This window comes from Haliotis rufescens, unplaced genomic scaffold (genome assembly GCF_023055435.1).
Source record: "Haliotis rufescens isolate VD_foot unplaced genomic scaffold, xgHalRufe1.0.p SCAF_7, whole genome shotgun sequence".
In the NCBI taxonomy this organism is placed as follows: domain Eukaryota; kingdom Metazoa; phylum Mollusca; class Gastropoda; order Lepetellida; family Haliotidae; genus Haliotis; species Haliotis rufescens.
Window position 1 is genome coordinate 44,548,869 of NW_025964361.1, and position 24,674 is coordinate 44,573,542.

Sequence of the window (24,674 nt, forward strand, 5' to 3'; positions counted from 1 at the left end):
ATGTGTGAATTTATTGTGTACATTGTGATACAAGGATCAAACTTTAGGCAGGTTGGGGGTTAGACTAGCGGTTAAAGTGTTCACTATATTTAATGTCCCTGCTGTGATATTTGCTGGAATATTGCAATATATTCTACTGAAGAGAAGTTAAAGAATGTTTTCCACTATAGTTAATCTGTCATGGCTGGTGGGAATTGCAACACACAGCCTTCCAATTCTGGGTGTTGTTTAACTTATCTTGAGTAGTATAGCTGTGTGAAACTACTCTCACTCATCCATTCTGTGTTCCAGGCAGCCTACATCACAGCTATTGCGCCGTTTGTCCTCTTGTTTACCATGTTCATCGCTCTGTGCCATATCGACGGTGCCGTCCAAGGAATCAAAGCCTTCTTGATGCCCAGGTGGCACATGCTAGGTAAAATACAGGTTAGCTACAGGCTATAAGATGTTCACTAACTAGCATTAGTTGTAGCTGTAGATAGTATCATGCTAGATGATGGAGGTTAACCATGGCTATAAGATCTAGAAATAAGTTGTATTAGTTATTGCTATGGTAACATCTATACTTTTAAGTTCAACCTGCGAAAATCCGGGGTAGAATGGGTCTTCAGCAACCCATGCTTGCCGTAAAAGGCGACTATGCTCGTCGTATTCCAATTGCATAGATCGATGCTCATTATGTCAATGACTAGATTGACTGGTCCAGACTCGTTTATTTACAGACCACAGTCATATAGCTGGAATATTGCTGAGTGTGGCATTAAACAAAAGAGAAAACTGAGATAAACTTTTATGTTCATTAAATGTTTTCAATGTGTTTGAAAATTGGGGAATTTTTTTTTATTTGTCTTGTACAGATGTGAGTGTGAAACCTGTTTCTTCCCTATTTGCTTGCCAGAGGCACCCTGTTTAGAATTGTGCATAAATCCCTGATGACTTGCTCCTTTTCATGAACAATATCTTGTGAATATCATTCTTGAATAAACATCTTTGTAACCAGACTTGAAAATCATAGCAGCAGCATAAACCTGGAATAAGTTAACTATAAAATCCAGACTGTTAAAAATACCTTTTGACACTACTAGCCCAAACATGGCCCTGTTTGATTTCCCACATGGGAACAATGTGTGAAGTCCATTTCTGGCGTCCCCTGCCGTGATTTTGTTGGAATATTGCTAAAAACGATGTAAAACCTTACTTACTCACTCTGAATCTGAACCATGTCTGCTGCTCCCGAATCACAATCCTATTACAAATGAGTTTTAAGTGGGTGAAAATTAAATGATGTTTTTTGTAAACTTGTGTATTACTCCCCCATGAAGAGATCACCTGTTTTATAACAGTACACCTTTAATACACCTTGTGTAATATCATCACATGCAGATGGAACTATTTTGGCATCCTTCAAATGGGGTGTCGTCAGCACTGTACAACTGTGCTCTGTAGCATCTACTCTACTCGGGGGCACGGGTGGCCCAGTCGTCTTAAGGCGCCGCGATTCGCTGTGCGAGGTGCGTCCCTTTGGCACGCCAGAAACCTATGATTGTGGGTTCGAATCCCAGTTCGCCCCGATTATGTTTCTAGGTTTGTCAGCACCATACCCGTGCTCGTGGGTTTCACCGAAGTGGTAAATGTCTGAGACTTGCATCACTTGGGGCTTTCCTCCCGCATTAAGCTGACACTCCGTGATATAACTGGAATACTGTTAAAAGTGGCATTAAACCCAACTCACTCACTCACTCACTCTACTCTACTCTATGATAGACACTATTTTTTCTGCATGCATGCATCTCAAAACTGTATTGTTTACATATTTTACTGGAGTCAAGTCAAGAGTTTATGTTGTTGCATGTGATCTATCACGGAGCTCGTTGACAAATGCATTTGAAATAGAGTATACAGACTCTTACTTTTGTATTGTACTAGTACAAGCATCATAGCTGTAGAAAATTTCAGAGAATCATTAATAAACAAAGTATTCTGTCAAAAGCATTCATTGCCCCCTCTACTTACGACCTTGAACTTCGAGTTGTAAGTGAGAGTAGCGCCCCTAGGACCAAGTGGACAGTCGTTACTTTCTGATGCAATCCTTTGTCGTAAATATTTTGTGTGTCTTATCGGTAATTACAACAAATTTCATAATATATCAAATCTCCTGATTCCTATGAAATCACATGGTGAACATGACATGACTCAACTCGCCAGCTCCACTCACTCTGCGTTTGAAGCTAGATTTTTTAGTTGCACGCAAAACTGTGTGATGGTTATGTATATAAATGCTCTCATAAATATGATTTGAGAACCAGCATCATATTGTTTCTTATAATCATCACGAAGAAAGCTGGGCACTTTATTGCCAGGTTGAGAACAGCCTATGGTCGAATCCTCAGCTAGGAATGTGGTATTCATACGCCACTCTTACACCACAAACATATTTTTCAATGGTGAATTTAGATTTTATGCAAAGTTTAAGTGAGTAGAATGCTACCCGTGTCCCCGTTAGAAACCTTTCTTATTACAACTAGCGTATTTCAAAATGTATCAAACTTGCTTTCACTCGTTATGTTCACTTTCCCTCATTATATTCACTTTAAAGCACACTCATTGTAATAAAAATGTTTTTTGACGGGGACTTAATCGATATAAGTATTGCTTTTTCTAATATTTTAGATATATTCACAGTGTGGTACCTACGTGTGGCTGGTTAACAGAATGTTTTACCACATTTGAAGTTACATTAAGTTGGGAAAGAAAATGACATTCTTTTATTAATATACATCTTTATATCGGCATAATTTGTTGAGAAGTGTATGATGTTAGGCTTACAGGAATATGTATGTGGAGAGAAGAAAATTTAGTATCTATAGTTCATGATTTTAATTTTAATTTTCTATGAAAGATAATTTTTAGCTGATGTGTGAAAAAGCAAACTTTCCTCATTCAAATATGGGGCGACAATATTTGGGCCATATTTGTGTGGTGTTTTTGTGTATGGTGATATAAATGAGTTTCATTTCTCTCCACATGTATACTGAAGGTGTGGGCAGATGGGTGTCGCCTTGTACTGACCACGCTAGGATGTGGTACAGGGTGTATCATCACGTTATCAGGATACGCACATCTCGGCAGTCATTGCTTCAGGTGGGTGTACTGACCACGCTACTGACCATTGCTTCAGGTGGGTGTACTGACCAGGCTACTGACCATTGTGTCAGGTCAGAATGTTTTTGTCTTTGACATCCCATTCAAACACATCTGCGCTGATGAAATTCTAGCCAAGACATAAGGAGTTGTCTCCCTTTAATTTTTCACTGCTTGAGCTTCCTGCCTTGCTAGTGTCAGAAAACATCTTTCAGATATTATTTGCACATATCCTTTATTATATTGACAATGAACAGATTAAGTTTTTCCTTTCAGTTTTAGCGATTTTTCAGTTTTTTCATTTGTCTTTTCTTCAGAAACTGCTTGTGCGTGACATTTGCCAGTATCGCCACGACAACAGTAGCTGGTTGCTGCATGTTCTCATTGCTGGGTGTCTACGGTCTGTCATCAAATCGGCCAATCAGCAACCTCACCCTCACAAGTATACTGTCACATCTTCATCCATCGTATTTTACATGTTTTATGCATCTGCAGGATGTACATACAGGAATATGTTTAATCAGGGAACATATATGATTACTGAAAGCTGGAGGAAGAAGGAATGAGTACCATCATGGGTCTCCTTTCAGGGAAGATATGATGATAATACATATACCCTGTAGCATATATAGAGATTATTATACAAGCATGTGTGCCAAACTGTGTGGGAATTCTTGTATTTTCCGAACAAGAGCAAGGATAATACAGAATTCATTCACGAGTTATATAAAATCAGTATGACACACATGAAAGTGTAATAATTGTTTTATTACCCATTATAGCCTAATCTTTTTTAGCTTCCCTTTGGAAACATCTACTGGACCCTGTTGTATAAAACTGATCACAACCGCTGTCTTAGAAAACCACAATTGTTGAATGACATCAGCAATCTTCAGTTATGACATAGTTTCTAGTTGGACGTCATTCATATAAGATTCAAATGACGTCAACAAATGCCTTCCTGATGACTTAAACAAATCATGCACATTGAGTGATATTTGCACTAGTGCACATGCGCTTTTTATGAACGCGGATATTTCTAAGGGTAGTAATATGCCATTGTTATGTATTTTGTGTTGATAAATATCTGATAATATAAAATGGTTACCTCAATCAAGTGAAATAACACTTTATACTTAAACTATTGTCTATTGTCTCATAGACAGGATGTATATGTTTCAGGATGTATCAGGTTGTTAGCATACTTCTATATGGGGTATATATGTTTCAGGATTTATCATGTTGTTAGAATACTTCTATATGGAGTATATATGTTTCAGGATGTATCAGGTTGTTAGCATCCTTCTTGAGGAGGGTATATATGTTTCAGGATGTATCAGGTTGTTAGCATCCTTCTTGAGGGGGTACATATGTTTCAGGATGTATCAGGTTGTTAGAATACTTCTATATGGAGAATATATGTTTCAGGAAGTATCAGATTATTAACATACTTCAAGATGGGGTATACATGTTTCAGGATGTATCAGATTATTAACTTACTTCAAGATGGGGTACATATGTTTCAGGATGTATCAGGTTGTTAACATACTTCAAGATGGAGTATAAATGTTTCAGGATGTATCAGGTTGTTAGAATACTTCTATATGGAGTATATATGTTTCAGCATTTATCAGGTTGTTAGCATCCTTCTTGATGGAGTATATATGTTTCAGGATGTATCAGGTTGTTAACATACTTCAATATGTGGTATATATGTTTCAGACATTGACTTTGGGTTTGCCATCTTCCCAGCTGTAAGTTCATCACTTTCGGTTGCCCCCTTGTGGTCTGTCATCTTCTACGTCACGCTCTTCATCGCGGGGGTCAGCACCCAGGCGGTCCTCCTCCACACCATCCACGCCGAGGTTGTCTGGAAGCTGCATCTCAACACGCACGTCAGACGCCTCGTCTGCCTCATCATTATCTTCATCCTCCTGTTTTCTGTCAGCCTCGTAACGGCCACACAGGTGATTCAAAGGCAGCTGCCCTTTAAATTTATGATTAAAGTCATTTGGGGGGGCCAGCCCTGATCCCCATGAAGTTATAAGATATTCTCCATGGTCTAGTGGATAGAACATCTACCAAGAGCGGAAGGACGGTGGTTCGATCCCCAGTCGCCTCATACAAAACGACTTTGAGTTTTGTACTTGTTGTTACCCTGGCTATCACTTTACATTAAGGTGATAAAACAAGGACTGGTCGGCTCAGAGTCTCATATACTGTTTATGAGTGGGGTAACCATTTAAGACTGAGGTATGGTATCTCAGTGGGGTAGCACTATAAGACTTGCATTAGACCGGACTAGTACAAGCAGCCACACACACAAACATACATGTACATGTGTAAGAGTGAATATTATCCTACTCTATTTTCTATCCCGGGGATGAAATTCTCTAGTGTCAGGATGATTCTCCCTAGTAAATTTGAACCCATACCAGTGTGTTTAATCCTATCCTATGCTATACTCTGGAGTAAAACTTCCCCCGGGATAATATTTAGGTAGGATATAATCCTTGCTTACACATGCACATCGCTATATAAGTGCAGTAATCTTGAATGCTATGTTAAACGCCATTTTACCTCACCTCACCATAAAGTCATACAATCTGACTGATGAGGAGACCTGCCTGATTGTTTGTCATATGCTCGTGGTATCAACCACTGGTTTGCATGTCCCAGATTCAAACTGTTACAGGCTGGGGTGATATACCTGTTATACTGCTGACTGTAACATAATACAAAGTCCCTTTCTTGCTGGTATTTTGTGTGGACTGTGTTTTTTACTCATAGGTCAGTGGTTGTAAACAAATGGTAAAAAAAAGATAATAAGTTGTCCGATGCTTGTCTTGGTGAAGTTACAACCGTGACATAAATACACACTGTATTCACTGCTGAATTAAGCGCCCTGCCTTAATAATTTTGGTGGAGGTGTCACGAAAAAATATGGGGGGAGAGTCTTAAAAATGATACACATATTTTGGGGGGAGTGTCATGGAAAAATGGACGGTTTATAAGAAAATATAAGATAGCTGCATGATAAATCACAAAGAACAATGAGGAACGAAGCGTGGTTTATTTCATGAAAAAACATTTTTCTCTTGTGACGTCATTTCTGGAGATTCAAACATGCCCTCGCAACTTGATGACGTAATAAATTGAACAAGGTTATTTTTGAGAGGGGGGCGTCTAGTGAGTTGTTCCCCATAAGTTGTAGCTGGGCAACATAGATAAACGCAATGGCTGAACAATTGCATCCAAAAGAGGGAGAAATTCGACAATCGGTATTGGGAGAAAAGGTGCAGATAATCAACGTGCTAATTATGAGAATATGCGGGAAAGACTTGTATGGACTTGTCTGACATTGCCGAGGATTATGATTGTATTCAGGGATTCATCATTACTTAAATATGGGTAAATAGTTTTAGATCTTGTACATTTTATTAACACCCTTAAAGAGGCTGTACATAATGTTGATATCTCGTATAAGAAATAAACGAGTGGGAGTACAATAAAACACTGCAGGGAGAATAAACCATGAGGGGCCTTAAATATAAAGTGTTTCTGTATATTGTCTTTCTAGGGAGGGTCATGAATAAAGTGTACAAGTTGGTGAGGCATTAAAAATATGACAAGCATTAGGGGAGGGTACCGTATTCGACGTAATAAGCGCCCCGCTCTAATAAGCGCCCAAGGCGATATTTGCTGATATATGGGCTAGTGGACAAGCCCAATTAGCATCCCTTCCGTTTGATCAATGTACACAAGACTTATTTATTCGGTATAATATGCACACGTGTGTTATATGAACCCTCATTTATGGGCAATTAAATTCTGGAAAAATATATCTGTCAACATAAACATTTCAGGCTGTCAGCATAAACCACGAAATTTATCTTTCAACTATGTTTTTTTTTCACCAAAATAATATTCTAATTATTAAGACGCTTATTACGTTGAATACGGTAATTTTTTTCTGTAAATTAGTGAATCAACAATCTCTGAACCTCCAACCCATTTAATAAATGACTGGTCCTTTATAAGACTTTTCCTCTTTTTAAGGCGGGCTTGTACGTAGTTCAGCTCCTGGATAAGTATGTGTACAAAGTGGCCATCCCGTGCATATGTCTGTTGGAGACAGTTGTGACCATGTGGCTGTATGGAGTTCGGAGGTTCGCAACTCGTATATCGGACATGACCGGCAGTGCGGAGAGCCCGTGCATGAGGTGGATGTGGAAGCTTGGCATGCCCATATTCCTTATGGTGAGTCTGCTTCAAAGATAAGGATAAAACTATATAAAATATTCTTCATGACACTAGAAAAGGCTTCATTCTGATTGGTAAGAATCAGGTATCTAATTCCATTTGATACCTCAAAACTAACATGCCTTTTCACACAAATCCTTATGTTTGAAAACATTGATCTAATGATCGCATCGATGCATATAACATATAACAATGGCCATTTCCAAATGAAAATAAGAGGTGTATAATCTACAGTTAGACTATCTCAAATTTCAAAACGCAGTAGATATGTCTCTAAATAACTCAAAAGAATTTATGTCCCAGCAAAAATATATTTGGATATTTATTCTGAAATATTTTATTTGCTGCTTTGAATGTTTATAGTTTATAATTTTAAACTGTTGGTCTTTGGTATATTACCAGTTACCTTTTAGCTCACCGGGTTTGAAGGACCAAGGTGAGCTTATGCCATAGCGTGGCGTCCGTCGATCCGTCAACCATATTTGTATGGAAGCATTCTCCGGTAGTGAGGATTCAAAATTGTACAAATGGTGGAGCTGACCCCCCAGGGGGCTGAGGGGTGGGGCCAAATAGGCGTAATTTGGCTATATTGCTTTAAACGACTTCTTCTCTGGAACTTAGTATAGATATCAATCATATTTGGTTGGAAGCATTCTCCGGTGGTGAGGATTCAAAATTGTACAAATAGAGGAGCTGACCCCCCCCCCCCCCCCAGGGGCTGAGGGGCGGGGCCAAAAAGTGTTTATAACTTGGACACAGTTAAGATCCCCACTGTATAACCACATGCACCATTTCTGAGTATAATGAGAGGAATGGACAGATGCTATCAGAATGGCCCGGGGGCTCTTGCTCTACCCCTGGAGACTTAACCCCTGGGTCATAACTTTGAAACAGTTGAGATCCCCACCCCATAACCGTACATACAATTGCTGGGCATAAAGAGACAAACACAATCATGATATTAGAATAGAATATTAGAATTATACATGTATACATGTAATTGCTTAGTATAACAAGACAAATACACATATGCTACCAGGACTGACCCTTCTGTTCATCTGTCCGGCACTGCCAAAGGAGTTATAACCTTGACCATGCAAACTGATATTATCCCCATCCTATAATAAACAGATACATTGTATACATTTGTTTCTTAAGAAGAGAATAATACATTTATGCCAATAGGATTTGTCCTTGGGTCCAGCCTTGCCTCTGGAAACTTAGATCCTGGAACATAACATGGAAACGGTTCAGATCTTTATGCTACATTTGTATCTAGAGAAGTACACGTTCATGCTGTCATATTTGCCATCCACCTATTTTAAATGCTGATTGAGTCAAAATTACAAACTATTTGCAGTATTATATACATGTACAATGCAAATGTATATTTTGTTATGATTGCGTAAATATCAATGTGAAAGATACAGGCCCTATGGGCCTCTAGTTTATGTTTGGAACACTGTGACAGATCACCATTTGAGATCAACCATTCGGCTTCCCATGGTCTTGTATTTCAATTGCGAAAACAACATTTAAGAATTGACTTCACTGAGTGAGTTCACTGGGGTATGAACCTTCATAGAGTGAGGGCCAAACTGTATGAACGTCGGAGCTTGCGTGGTAGATCCTTATACCATTGTCAAGCAAGGCGACGTTTCGGTATAGATCTATACAGAAATGTTGCCTTTACAGTAAATAAAGAAGTTGTTATCCATATGTTGTCTCTACTTTGGAATGTTATCATCATTTAACTTAATTATACCCCCTGCGGGCAAGTAAACATTGGTTTGCTCTGTTGAAGTTATTCCACGGCTGACACACTAACTGAAGCAGACATAAAATATTCACAAAAAATATTTCCTAAAATTCTCATAGTTTGAGTTGTATGATGTAGAGTGGCAATGTCAGGGGCTTGCAAGAAGCAGGTTGTAGTTTGTTTCCAAAGATGGATGGTTTACATGTTAACTTGACTTTTATTTTAAATCATGTCTGGAATTGTTAGAAATTATTCACATAAACGATCATTACATTGACACAAGAGTAGGTATGCTACATGTCTACACTTATTGAAATAGGCGACATTATCAGACATTATACCTATGATTAAAACAAAACAAACCATGGCAAGTGACTGTCAGTAGGGTAGCAATGTGTGGCTTAATGACCACTGACCACTCTTTGTGACCAGGCTGAGTTAACATACCCAGTAGTTCCTCTAATAAGCACTAGGGGCTTATTCCCGAACAAGCTTCCAAACCCAGTTGGAAATGGAAGACTGGCGGTAAATAGAGACCAAGCTTTTAATGTTTCAACTTCAACATAAGGCACAGTACCAGTCACTTATAATTTGACATACACAGATTTTATTTATACCCAGGAGAAGTAATTTAAATCTAGCATACTCTGTGATTATTGGATACCCAGCTCTTATTGTTTTGTATGCTGCTTTGTACCCAGTGCTTATTGGAGGCCAGTGTCTATCATATAGAGACTTGGTGCTTTTTAGAGGAAATATGGTATGTCGCTTCATATCCCAATGGCATGAATCCTTTCAAACAATATGTAGTAGATGTTCATCTGATCCAGATTGTGTGAACTGAGTGAGTGAGTGAGTTTGGTTTTACGCCGCTTTTAGCAATATTCTAGCAATATCATGGCCTGGGACACCAGAAATGGGCTCCACACATTGTACCCATGCCGGGAATCGAACCCGGGTCTTCGGCGTGATGAGGGAACGCTTTAACCACTAGACTACCGACCGCCCCATGTGAACTGAGAATGTTTTGCGAATGTTATTTTTTCTTATGTTTGTTCCTCATCTTTCAGTGAACCTTTTATTTTTATTCTAACTTGCAGATAGCCCTTGGCCTGTCTGTTCTGTCTGAGGAGACGGTGAGGGGGCCCCAGGGGACGGAGAACTTTCCTGTGTGGGGGCAGGCTGTGGGCTGGCTGCTCAGCTTCCTACCCCCTCTCGTCATGGCAGGATCTGGCATCATCTTCTTCGCCACCTTCAGTGGACCCTTCAGAGTGGTGAGTTGTCTCCCTTCTTTCAAATTTCACACACATGTATATAGCTGGGACAATGTTGTAACATTTGTTTCAGAAATGCGTCAAAAATAATCTGGAACAAATAATCAGTTCAAGAACAAAAAAGTTCTTCAGCATGTCAAATCCAATTTACATTAATTAGGTCATTGAATCTGCTGTGGTTCTCAAATGGTTTTAAAAAAGAATTACAGTTTTATTCCTGCCTGGCACACAAACACCATAGTGATGATGCCTTAAACGGTTAATGAGTCATCATAAGCATGTCCATCTCTCATTGTACTTAGAAGTGGAACCATGGGTGATTTAAGTAACGTACTTGATAAGAAATACTGTGACATTTTTTTATTTGAAACTAAATGGCAATGCAGAGCTTCAAGTTTCTGTTTCTTTAATATCTTCCAAACTGAGACACATCTAATCTGAAAAGACTGAAGTGAGTAAATGTATATATACTACTCAGAAAATGTTAAAGAGCTCCCATTTCTTTCATGTTAGTAAGTAATTTGTAACGACATTACAGTGAGTGTGAGTGAGTTGGGTTTAACGCCGCTTTTAACAGTATTCCAGTTATATCACAGCGTGTCAGCTTAATGTGGGAGGAAAGCCCGAAGTGATGCAGGTCTTAGACGTTTACCACTTCGGTGAAACCCACGAGCACGGGTATGGTGCTGACAAACCTAAAAACATAATCGGGGTGAACCGGGATTCAAACCCACAATCATAGGTTTCTGGCGTGCCCAAGGGATGCAACTCTGCACAGCGAATCGCGGCGCCTTAGACGACTGGGCCACCCGTGCCCCCCAACGACATTACAGATTAACTATAGTAAGACTAACAAAAATAATAGTCTTGGTTCTCAGGCACTGCCCACATCATCATAAAGTTCATTTCACGTTTTGTTTTTGTTTCCATTTTCCATTTTGTTTGTGCATTGTTTAAGTATTGGGACTTTTATATTTTTTTAAAATGGAAATAAAAACAAAACGTGTGGCAGACTTTATGATGATGTGGGTGGTGCCTGAGAACCAAGACTATTATTTTTTTTAGCCTAATATGAAAGAATTGGGTGTTCTTTAACTACTTTTGAGAAGTATATTTAGTTCCCTTGGTTATCCCAGGGTATTGGGACTTATTCTGTTCAAATGTGATATGAACATTCATTAGTTTAGTAGTTGTAGTGTAAGTAGTAGTTCGTCAGTGTATCCATCTTGTCCACAGTTCGCTTCAGACAAGAGGGTCCTAATGGGTTGTGCTGTTAATTGTAAAACAACGTATGAGTAAAATGTTTGTCGTAAAAGATTTATGTAATATGTTAAAGGTTGATTAATATGTTTTGAGCTTCACATGGAAGTAATCGCGTAATAGTGAAATCTTTTGCTGTGGACATTATGTGATGTCATAGATGTATATCCACAACAACATGAGTCAATTGAGCAAATGTCGGGACAACTAGGGCTTGGACGGGTAACTCGGGTACTCGGGTACTCGGGTCGGGTTAGTCCTGAGTAGGACCCGGGTACCCAGCCCCCCCCCCCCATCCCCCGTGGCTAGTCACCTGACATACTGTTTAATGTTTAAAACTCAATGGTTACACTACAAGTATGGATGATGTTCACATTTCTTCCTGACTATGCAAGCATTCGTTCTGACTTTAATATGTTTGAGTAAGGAAAAAGCATCTATCAACTGCAGTGTATACAGATCGTTTTATATGTGTATCTTAATAGTTTTTGCCAGGGCTGCGGTAAAACAATTCACATTTGGACATTTTGTACCCAAATCTTGAGACCTATAGCCGTAATCCTGGTAGGGCCGGGTAATAGGGGGTCAGGTACCCGGGTAGTAAATTTGGACTCGTCCCAGCCCTAGTGACAACCTTTGGAAAATGAACTTGAGGAATGTGCGTTGAATGTGACCCCCGTCCTGGAAGGCCGGTGATGTCAGCAACACTAGAAATGATCCAGAGCATCCAGGATATGGTGATGGTCGCCCGGCGATTGACTGAGCATCATATTTCAGTAGGCATTTTCCAGGAAAGAATACATTCCATTATCACAGAAACTTTGGCAATGAAGAAAGTATCAGCTTGTTATGTCCCATTGCTTCTGACACCTGATAAAATAGAGGCAACAAAACCCTTTCCATTATTCATAAGATATCTCTGCCAAAAACAAGTCAATTGTATTATTCCAACTATATCAAATAGAGATGATACACAGTGAAATCACAACAGTTCTTATGATAAACTAGCTCTGTTTGAAGCTGATCTAGAAAGGTTCTTGCAACGATTTGTGTCCATGAATGACACCTGGAGTCCTCACTTCCAGCCCGAATCCAAACAACAATCAAAACAGTCAAAGCATTTGACATCATCATCACCAAAGAATACAAAGATTGTCCCCTCAACTGGAAAGGTTATAGCCTCCGTGTGGAAACTGCGGGAAACTGGGAAAAGGTCTGCTCTTCCAATCAGTCAGTGCAGTGGCTACAAGCCAAGAGTGTAGCTTTGAACCCCTTTAACACTAACCTTATTCTACTGATCTGGGCCCCGTTCCTCAAAGTGATCTTAGCGCTACGATGATCGTAAGCCTATGGTATAGTATGGGACTTACGATCACCTTAGTGCTAAGATCGCTTTGAGGAACGGGGCCCACGATCTGTAAGAGTTCCATCTGTTCCCAAACATGAAGAAAACTCTAGCCAGGACCCATTTTGACTGGAATAATGATGACATTATAGCAGCTGTAGAGAATGTTTTGGACAGCCAAGATAACTGCTATGAAACTGGGATAAAATCCCTCCATCGTTGACGGAAGTGTATCAATGTGGAAGGGGATTGTGTTGAAAAATAGATCATTTTAATGTCGTCAGGACAAGTTTTCCTGTTTGATTTATTGATCAGCCCTCATAACTACATTTAACGATCCAACAAAACCAGTGATTTGTATTTGCAAAACATGAATTACAGTAATGACACAAAATCAGAAGCAGCTGTCCATGTTTCCCTACAGACAGACTGTTGATCCATATCTGCATAGAGATGACGTAATATTTTAGCTTCCTATTTGCAACATATAAACTTACTAAATATGATGCATAGAATGTTTTTACTTAGATGAAAATATAATGACTACTGACTGAAAGCCCCCCCCCCCCCCCCCCATCAGGATCCTCAGACAGAGTGGTTTATGTTAAATGTGTATATTTTAGGGACAATACTAGACCTTCCAGTTTTTCACTAGTCTTGGACTAGTGACCTTGTTTAACCCAGTACACTAATATCCTTTCGGAAAAGTTCCAGGTCACATATGTGTGTTGTAAAACATTCTTTATATGAATTATGGGGGAAATTAATAACCTAAATCTGACATTTATAGCCCTGGAACATGCATAATTCATGACAGTTAAAATGTGATATACTGAGAGATATGCCCTAGTTATAGCATAACATAGCCAGCACAGAAACAAGTCATCCTACACTGTATAGTCGCTTCTCTATTCTCACCTGTTCCATTTCCTCAGGACAATCCCATTCTCTTTGTAAAGTACCAATTCCAGTACTTTTGGACCCGTGAAGATCCGGGGTAGAATAGGTCTTCAGCAACCCATGCTTGCCGTAAAAGGCGACTATGCTTGTTGTAAAAGGCGACTAACGGATCGGGTGGTCAGGCTCGCTGACTTGGTTGATGCATGTCATCGATCCCAATTGCGTGGATCGATGCTCATTATATCAATCACTGGATTGTCTGGTCCAGACTTGATTATTTTTACAGCCGCCGTCATATAGCTGGAATATTGCTGAGTGCGGCGTAAAACAACAAACCAAACCAAAATCCAGTACTTTTGGGGGGTTAAGTCCCAACCGGGATTCAAACCCACATTCTCAGAGTGAGGCACCTAATTGCCAGCACACAAAGTCATCTAGCCCACTCAGCTTCCGAGGCTTCCACAAAAATGAAAGTCTGAAAATTGGTAGTCTAGTTCACATACTTTGTGTACCCCTCTGATAAATGTAAATTGGCACGACTCCCATGGCTGAAAGCTATGAAAACACAATACCAAAAAAAATATGAGATATGTACTTTCCTATGGAAGTGTTATACCAAATATAACATTTGTTGCATTTGACCACTTTCTACATGGCACAGTGTGTTCACAACCCCATTTTCACTGACAACTTGTCTGTTGTATGGCACTGTATCTTGCTGCTTATGACTTCAGGAAAAATATTGTTACGAGTTGATTCCAAAGTTGCAACTCGAAAGATGGTTCTTGCTGTTACCCTGCCTGGAGCTTGTCAATAAGGGGATAAAACAAGGACTGTTCGGGTCGGAGTCACTATGCTGTGTCTGAGTTGGGTTTCCACACATGTTCGTATATGTGTATGTGTGTCTGCTTGTACTAGCCCAGACTAATTATAGTGCTAGCCCACTGAGAAACCATGCAGCAATTTAACATGAATGCCCTACTCAGGCACAGTATACACATAACTTTGAGCTGATCAGTCCCTATTTTATCCTAATGACAAGTGCCAGGCAGGGAAACAACAAGTGCCATCTTTTCACATATTTTGGTATGCCACGACCAGGGATCGAACCCCCGATCTGCTCCCCGGGCAGACACTCTATCCACTACACCATGGAGTGATCTTTATGAACTTTGAAACATATACATGTACACTAAACTACATTTATAACGAACATGCTTATAACGAACTGACGGATTTAACAAACTGGTTTTTGTTCCTGTTAATTTGCTGTATATATGCTGTAAATGTGCTTATAACGAACAATGGTCAAAACAAACTAAATTTAGTGGTCCCTTTGAATTCGTTATAACCGTATATCACTGTACATTCAATTTGATTCCAAATATAATGCTTGTCTCATATTCAAATATTAAATTGTGAAAATGTCTGATTAGGTCATATCTAATCTATACTATTGTGTAAACATTGAATTTCATGCTTTGTGCAGGTACTAGTTCTTTATCACTTACGTCAAGCACCTGTAAAAAATATCGTATTAAAAGAATAAAAAAGTTGAATTCCATAAGTGAACCCTCTCTTCAGCAGTTTAATCATATCAAATATCCAAACAAACCCAGCATTTAGGATGAATGAAGTGGACACTTTTCATTTATCCATACCCCAAAATACTTTCAAAGTTGAGTGAGGTCGAGTTGTAACTTGAAGCCATATATTTGTCAGTTGAACTACCCTTCATCATGAGACCAAATGTGACTTGCAGTAGAGGAGAGCTCTCAAATCACTGGTAATATGTAGAGTAGAAGTCTGGGTGATTTGTGTCTCTATTGCTGGAGCAGGCATTGTTTAGACCATGAGATTACTTACAGGGAAGGTTTTACAGTGGTATATATGTGTTCATATTTTGAATCAAGAATATGGAAGGGGGCAGGGTGGCCCAATTGTCTTAGGCGCCATGATTTGCTGTGCAGAGTTGCGTCCCTTGGGCATGCCAGAAACCAATTATTGTGGTTTCGAATCTCGATTCGCCCCGATTATGTTTCTAGGTTTGTCAGCACCATACCCGTGCTCGTGGGTTTCACCGAAGTGGTAAACGTCTGAGACCTGCATCACTTCAGGCTTTCCTCCCACATTAAGCTGACACACCGCGATATAACTGGAATACTGTTAAAAGCAGCATTAAATCCAACTCACTCACTAACACACAAGAATATTGTAACAAGTCTTTGAAAGGCATTTAAAAGTGATACACATAAGGAAGAGAATTTATGGATGTCAACTTCTTTATTATGAGGAACATAATGTTTTGGAGTATATACTTACTCCTTCATCAGGAGTAAATATATATTCCAAAACATTGTGCTCCTCATAATAAAGAAGGTGACATCCATAAATTCTCTTCCTTAAGAATATTGTAAATGATGTTTCAGGCCAGCTTCTTTCTATTATTGGGGTCATGTTTACCAGTTCTAATGTTTGGAAAAGTTAGAAAACACAAGATCTTTTAAGTCTTTCCTGACAGTCCTTATCTTAAGCCAGACCTGGTTCACACAGCAACTCCCTGCTGCAGCTATACAGACTACATACCTTATCAGAGGCTTACACTAAGTATCTTTGTTTTATTATACCCCCAAACTTTCAGGTCGGGGGTATATAGTTATACCAAGGTTCCGTCCGTCCGTCCGAAAACTTTGTCCGCGCGATTTCTCTTAAACTATTCAGTGGATTCATTTCAAACTTAGTACATATAATCTGTGTCATATGGAGGGGTGCATTCAAAAAAATGTTTTTTATTATTTTTCCATTTTTTTAGGAATTTTTCAAACCCTATCTCTATCCATTATTTAATTTGAAACTACTGACACACTAGGCAGGCCGGGGGTATTAGTGAGCCACGCTAACTTTTACCCTTGTTCAGAAAGTATTCTTGTCTTTTTGTCACACAAGTATTTTATTGGTCAAGTAAGTGTTTCTAGTTAAGTTAACAATATTGCTTTATGCAAATTAAAAGACTGCACAATATTAATTAATGATGGCTGACAGTTCCTCATCTTAATGTTGTCCATTACTTTGTTGTTTGGGACACATGGAAAGAAGTATTATTGTGTTTAAAATGAAAATATACACACCAATAAATATGCCGGAAATGTAGCTGTGATTTATCTTCAAACCTGCGCTTTGTAGTTTTGAAAATACCAAATAGCTCAGATGCTTACACTAAAGTAGTGTGAAGAGTTGTGTCCCTTAGCCATGCCAGGATCTACTGGTCATGGGTTCAGACTGATTCATCTAAACCATTATCTTTGGTTAGTCCCATATGTCTGTTCATGAATTCCACCAAAGTGGTAAACATCTGTGACCTGTATCACTTTGGGATTTCCTCCCCCATTTAATTGAGACACTGTGATATGACTGAATTACTTTTCAAAGTGGCTTTAATCTAACTCTCTCACAACCCAAATCACATCATTTTGTTATCCCAAAATACCTACACATGAAGAAAATCATGTGTGTTCCCTTGTGTGTATTTCCTTCTGTGTGTCCCCTACTATGTGTGTATCTCCTTCTGTGTGTCCCCTACTATGTGTGTATCTCCTGTGTGTCCCCTACTATGTGTGTATCTCCTGTGTGTCCCCTACTATGTGTGTATCTCCTTCTGTGTGTCCCCTACTATGTGTGTATCTCCTTCTGTGTGTCCCCTACTATGTGTGTATCTCCTTCTGTGTGTCCCCTACGATGTGTGTATCTCCTTTCTGTGTGTCCCCTACTATGTGTGTATCTCCTTCTGTGTGTCCCCTACTATGTGTGTATCTCCTTCTGTGTGTCCCCTACGATGTGTGTATCTCCTTTCCGTGTGTCCCCTACTATGTGTGTATCTCCTTCTGTGTGTCCCCTACTATGTGTGTATCTCCTGTGTGTCCCCTACTATGTGTGTATCTCCTTCTGTGTGTCCCCTACTATGTGTGTATCTCCTTCTGTGTGCCCCCTACTATGTGTGTATCTCCTGTGTGTCCCCTACTATGTGTGTATCTCCTTCTGTGTGTCCCCTACTATGTGTGTATCTCCTTCTGTGTGTCCCCTACTATGTGTGTATCTCCTTCTGTGTGTCCCCTACTATGTGTGTATCTCCTTCTGTGTGTCCCCTACTATGTGTGTATCTCCTGTGTGTCCCCTACTATGTGTGTGTCTCCTTCTGTGTGTCCCCTACTATGTGTGTATCTCCTTCTGTGTGTCCCCTACTATGTGTGTATCTCCTTCTGTGTGTCCCCTACTATGTGTGTATCTCCTTCTGTGTGTCCCCTACTATGTGTGTATCTCCTTCTGTGTGTCCCCTACTATGTGTGTATCTCCTGTGTGTCCCCTACTATGTGTGTGTCTCCTTCTGTGTGTCCCCTACTATGTGTGTATCTCCTTCTGTGTGCCCCCTACTATGTGTGTATCTCCTTCTGTGTGTCCCCTACTATGTGTGTATCTCCTTCTGTGTGTCCCCTACTATGTGTGTATCTCCTTCTGTGTGTCCCCTACTATGTGTGTATCTCCTTCTGTGTGCCCCCTACTATGTGTGTATCTCCTTCTGTGTGTCCCCTACTATGTGTGTATCTCCTTCTGTGTGTCCCCTACTATCTGTGTATCTCATGTGTGTCCCCTACGATGTGTGTATCTCCTTCTGTGTGTCCCCTACTATGTGTGTATCTCCTGTGTGTCCCCTACTATGTGTGTATCTCCTTCTGTGTGTCCCCTACTATGTGTGTATCTCCTTCTGTGTGTCCCCTACTATGTGTGTATCTCCTTCTGTGTGTCCCCTACTATGTGTGTATCTCCTGTGTGTCCCCTACTATGTGTGTATCTCCTTCTGTGTGTCCCCTACGATGTGTGTATCTCCTTCTGTGTGTCCCCTTCTGTGTGTGTGTCTCCTTCTGTGTGTCCCCTACTATGTGTGTATCTCCTTCTGTGTGTCCCCTACTATGTGTGTATCTCCTGTGTGTCCCCTTCTATGTGTGTATCTCCTACTGTGTGTCCCCTACTATGTGTGTATCTCCTTCTGTGTGTCCCCTTCTATGTGTGTATCTCCTGTGTGTCCCCTACTATGTGTGTATCTCCTTCTGTGTGTCCCCTACTATGTGTGTATCTCCTTCTGTGTGTCCCCGACTATGTGTGTATCTCCTTCTGTGTGTCCCCTACTATGTGTGTATCTCCTGTGTGTCCCTACTATGTGTGTATCTCCTTCTGTGTGTCCCCTACTATGTGTGTATCTCCTTCTGTGTGTCCCCTACTATGTGTGTATCTCCTTCTGTGTGTCCCCTTCTGTGTGTGTGTCTCCTTCTGTGTGTCCCCTACAATGTGTGTATCTCCTTCTGTGTGCCCCCTACTATGTGTGTATCTCCTGTGTGTCCCCTACTATGTGTGTATCTCCTTCTGTGTGTCCCCTACTATGTGTGTGTCTCCTTCTGTGTGTCCCCTACGATGTGTGTATCTCCTTCTGTGTGTCCCCTACTATGTGTGTATCTCCTTCTGTGTGTCCCCTACGATGTGTGTATCTCCTTCTGTGTGTCCCCTACGATCTGTGTATCTCCTTCTGTGTGTCCCCTACGATGTGTGTATCTCCTTCTGTGTGTCCCCTACTATGTGTGTATCTCCTTCTGTGTGTCCCCTACTATGTGTGTATCTCCTGTGTGTCCCCTACTATGTGTGTATCTCCTTCTGTGTGTCCCCTACTATGTGTGTATCTCCTTCTGTGTGTCCCCTACTATGTGTGTATCTCCTTCTGTGTGTCCCCTACTATGTGTGTATCTCCTTCTGTGTGTCCCCTACTATGTGTGTATCTCCTTCTGTGTGTCCCCTACTATGTGTGTATCTCCTTCTGTGTGTCCCCTACTATGTGTGAATCTCCTTCTGTGTGTCCCCTACTATGTGTGTATCTCCTTCTGTGTGTCCCCTTCTATGTGTGTATCTTCTTCTGTGTGTCCCCTACTATGTGTGTATCTCCTTCTGTGTGTCCCCTACTATGTGTGTATCTCCTTCTGTGTGTCCCCTACTATGTGTGTATCTCCTGTGTGTCCCCTACTATGTGTGTATCTCCTTCTGTGTGTCCCCTACTATGTGTGTATCTCCTTCTGTGTGTCCCCTACTATGTGTGTATCTCCTTCTGTGTGTCCCCTACTATGTGTGTATCTCCTTCTGTGTGTCCCCTACTATGTGTGTATCTCCTGTGTGTCTCCTTCTATGTGTGTATCTTCTGTGTGTCCCCTACTATGTGTATGTCTCCTTCTGTGTGTCCCCTACGATGTGTGTATCTCCTTCTGTGTGTCCCCTACTATGTGTGTATCTCCTGTGTGTCCCCTTCTATGTGTGTATCTTCTGTGTGTCCCCTACTATGTGTATGTCTCCTTCTGTGTGTCCCCTACTATGTGTGTATCTCCTTCTGTGTGTCCCCATCTCTGTGTGTCCCCTACTATGTGTGTATCTCCTTCTGTGTGTCCCCTACTATGTGTGTATCTCCTTCTGTGTGTCCCCTTCTGTGTGTATGTTTCCTTGTATGCCTATGTCCTTCTTGGTATACTTGATGAAATGCACCTAGCAACCCTACATTCATTCTTCATGTGAATCAGCCAAGAAAGAATGTACACTGATGCCAAGAAAATTTTTAAAGTAGGACAAATAGAATGCCTCCTGTCTGAAATGTTTTCAAAATGTGAATGGAAATCTAAAAATTACTTTATTATGCCCTAACGAAATGTTTTCCTCAATAACAAAAAAACAGTTTATAACAATGTCTGCAATTATACAATCGTATTGAGTTACACCTAATCGTTAATGTGACTGGTCCACACACATTAAGGACGCATGAACATGTTAACCTGCAAGTACAAGACAGGAAATGGGCAGTTGGAGTGGATCATCTGTTCTGTAAGAGATGCTAATGGCAAGGCTAGCATGTCGCTGTGTGTCACGAGAATGCCGGTCGATTTACAACACGGCAGAGGTTTCTGTCATTCAGGGCCTGTATATCTGTCAACTCGCCTTTTCAGCCCCCTTGTTGTTTTTGACAAAATAAATGTGAATGTTGGCTGTCGAGCAAAGACATTACCTGGGTATTGTTTAACAAGGATGTTGCCATGCAGTTTCTCCTATTAGGAATGGACAATGTTTGTGAAATAGTCACGTGAAATAGACAATGACAGATGAGTTTAGATTTCAGTGTTGTTCACCAAGGTAATGCCCTTACACTCACAATGGACAGGTAGGTAACTGTTATATATTTTTACGATTAGTTCATGTCCGTGCTCACTTAGATGTGTCATGCCTAGGTGAAGGCTTAATTACTACAAAATGTGTTCATGTTCGGGATGTTGTCTAACTGGTTGAACATTTTGTTGAGTTTTGAGACGAAAAGTTGAATTGATGTCCAAAATTGGGCATCTGTTTCAAGTGATTGAGTCAAAATTCTTACTTAGTCATTAAGTGTTGAAAATACTTGACTGTGTACAAGAATGTAACAGTTCTTCAGTGTGGAATTTAAGGTGGAAATGTATCTGAAGAAGTTATATGACAAATTGTACATTCTTTAAATATTTAGACTGGAAAGGTGAATTGAAAGCGTGTTTTGCAAGGTAAGATAAATCATTTATTTTAGTGAGTATCTTGATGATGTGGTCGTCTTATCTAGAGTTTGTCAAGAATTAGGAAATAACAACGATGAAGGAAGTAAGATGCAGTTCTGTAAGATCGGGAAGTGTTGATGGAGTGTGACTGGAGCTCCAGAATGTTCCCAATTAGTGTTGAGCTGATTGCATAGAAATCCGTATGACATTTTCAAAAACCCAATATTATAACAACACACTGCGTAAATACACAATGTGTCGTTTTAAACTTGTTACCTGTATTTCTTAAAGATCTCTATGTACTGATCCAATGCAAGCATCGTACATGCATGAGTGAGTGAGTATGGTTTTATGCTGCTTTTAGAAATATTCCATCAATATCACGGCGGGGGGACACCAGAAATGGGCTTTACACATTGTAACCATGTGGGGAATCGAACCCGGGCATTCAGTGTGACGAGCGAACGCTTTAACTTCTAGGCTACCCCACCACCCCTCACAACAATGAGTGAGTGAGTGAGTTGGGTTTAACGCCGCTTTTAACAGTATTCCAGTTTTATCACAGTGTGTCAGCTTAATGTGGGAGGAAAGCCCGAATTGATGCAGGTCTAGGACGTTTACCACTTCGGTGAAACCCACGAGCATGGGTATGGTGCTGACAAACCTAGACGATTGGGCCACCCGTGCCCCCACAACAACAGCAGTTACTAATGCTTACAAAAGGTGTAACATCTCACTTATTGCTGATTAGACATGTCTATTGTTGTTGTGAGTTTATGTGACATGCTACACACTGGGGACAGTGCACAAACAGCTACAAATTTAGAAGTGACCTGTAACAGTATTCTAAGCAGAATTATTAACAAAACATTTACTCATCGGTTTGAAAATACAAAACAGATTGGGCCCATGGGAGTAAAAATGTATTGAATACCACGGAAAACTATGAATACCCAATGTAGGGCTGGGACGGGTAACTCGGGTACTCGGGTCTGGTGGGTACTGGGTAGGGCCTGGGTACTCACAGGACTACCCGGACCAGTGGTTAGTCACGTGATATTTTGTTTAATGACAAAAACTCACTTTAACTCAGTGGTTTCACGACAAGTCGCTTATGTTCGCAATTCTTTCAGACGATGCACACATTCCTTTGATTTGTATATGTTTGAGTAAAGATAAAGCTTCAGTCAGCTTCAGTGTACCGTATAAGCCGAATTTTGAGGACCAGAAAAAAGATTCTGTAGAAAGGGGTCGGCTTATCCACGGGGTACACTTTCATGATAGTATTTTTCAGATCGTGATCTTTCAGAAACATCGCCTGAATGATGATGATCTGATCATTTGATGCATGTTTCTAAATAGTTTTTGCCAGGGCTGGGATAAAACAATTCCAAATCTGACATTTTGTTCCCAACTTTTGAGACCCACAGCGTGTACCCAGGTAGGGTCATGTAATAGGAGGTCAGGTACCCCGGGTTTGGTTTGGTTTGGTTTGTTGTTTAACGCTGCTCCCAGCAATATTCCAGCTATATGACGGCGGTCTGTAAAATAATCGAGTCTGGACCAGACAATCCAGTGATTGATATCATGAGCATCGATCCACGCAAATTGGGATCGATGCCATGCATCAACCAAGTCCGTGAGCCTGACCACCCGATCCCGTTAGTCGCCTTTTACGACAAGCATAGTCACATTTTATGGCAAGCATGGGTTGCTGAAGACCTATTCTACCCCGGAATCTTCACGGGGTAGGTACCCAGGTAGTAAATTTGGACTCGTCTCAGCCCCAACAGTCTGGCAATATTTTTACTTTTTATTTCATACACTGTAATGAAGCCTATCCCTCCTGAGTAACACGATATGTGTAATAAACAATTCAACATCTACGGAAATAACTGATAGCTTGACATGCACAGAGAATTAAGTAGTTAAACATGTAATAAATTATATGTTGTTGAAAATGCTATTGTCCTGGTATACTTGGATGATGCATTCGTTCCTACCCTCATAACCAGTTTGAATATAAATCACTTGAACAATCAACAACTGGACAAGAGGTTGAGTTTTTTTTATACATTATACATTTATATACCGCAAGTATCCAGGTACTAGTATCTGCTCAAATGCGGTTTAATTTGTTCCCCGACCAGTGGATCCTTTCGCATTCCAATTATCATTCTCAACTCCTGGGGAGTATACAACCCAAGCTGCCTACGGGTGCTAGAGGGTTTTTACATCCACCTCACATATCGTGTACCCATTCCTGCTGGGTGAACAGAGGCACATTTGAACTCAATCACTTGCCCAGGGTGACACCACAAGTTTTGACACTTGTGATAACATTGAGATAATATTGTTTTTGTTTCATGTGGACGTTAACGTTTATTTTTTTTTAATAGTTTGCTCACCTGGACATTTTGCCAGCATCCATATTTAAGAAAAAAACGACGAGTGGGAATTGTTTATAGTACCATAAAACACTTCAGGGAGAATGCACCATGAGGTACACAGCACTGAGTGGTTTATTCTCCCTGCAGTGTTTTATTGAACAAAAGACAGCGATCACAAGTCGTTTATTTCTTATGTGAGATATCAGCATAATGTACAGCATCTTTAAGAATGTTGATAAAATGTACAGGCTTAAAAACACTTACCCAAATTTTATTAATGATGACTCCCTGAATAGAATCTTACCTCAGAAATGTCTGACAAGTCCATTTTACGAACAGGAGGGTTAAGTTTGGTATTTCTCTCATATTATCACAATCCTCACGTCGATTACCTGTACCTTTTCTCCTAATACTGATTGTCATATTTTCCCTCTTTTGGATGTGGTCGTTAGGCCACTGCATTTATCTGCATCGCCCAGCTACATCAACAACTTACTAGACACTTCCCTCTAAAAAATAATGTCATCCAATATGACACAGTCAAGTTGTGAGCGCATATTTGAATCTCCCGAAATAATGTCATGATAGAACAATGTGAAATAAACCAAGCTTCGTTATTCATTGTCCTTTGCAATTTATCTCATAGCTATCTTACTTTATGTGATACTGTTTTAATTGTTCAGTTTACGGTCAAAATCCACCAGGAGAAATAAGGATAAATTTGATAGTTTTTATTTCTCT

The 24,674-nt window shown here is 40.3% G+C and overlaps 1 protein-coding gene across 3 annotated transcripts in view; it reads left to right on the forward strand.

Moving 5' to 3' along the window:
* Positions 1–24,674, forward strand: part of LOC124115625 — a 247,733-nt gene that overhangs the window by 140,529 nt on the left and 82,530 nt on the right. For all 3 annotated transcript variants that reach the window (XM_048387630.1, XM_048387629.1, XM_048387631.1), the window contains exons 7-12: positions 292–426; positions 3,038–3,141; positions 3,459–3,583; positions 4,864–5,108; positions 7,201–7,401; positions 10,264–10,437. In XM_048387630.1, coding sequence (XP_048243587.1) covers positions 292–426; positions 3,038–3,141; positions 3,459–3,583; positions 4,864–5,108; positions 7,201–7,401; positions 10,264–10,437 — 984 coding nt within the window. The remainder of the gene's footprint in view (positions 1–291; positions 427–3,037; positions 3,142–3,458; positions 3,584–4,863; positions 5,109–7,200; positions 7,402–10,263; positions 10,438–24,674) is intronic.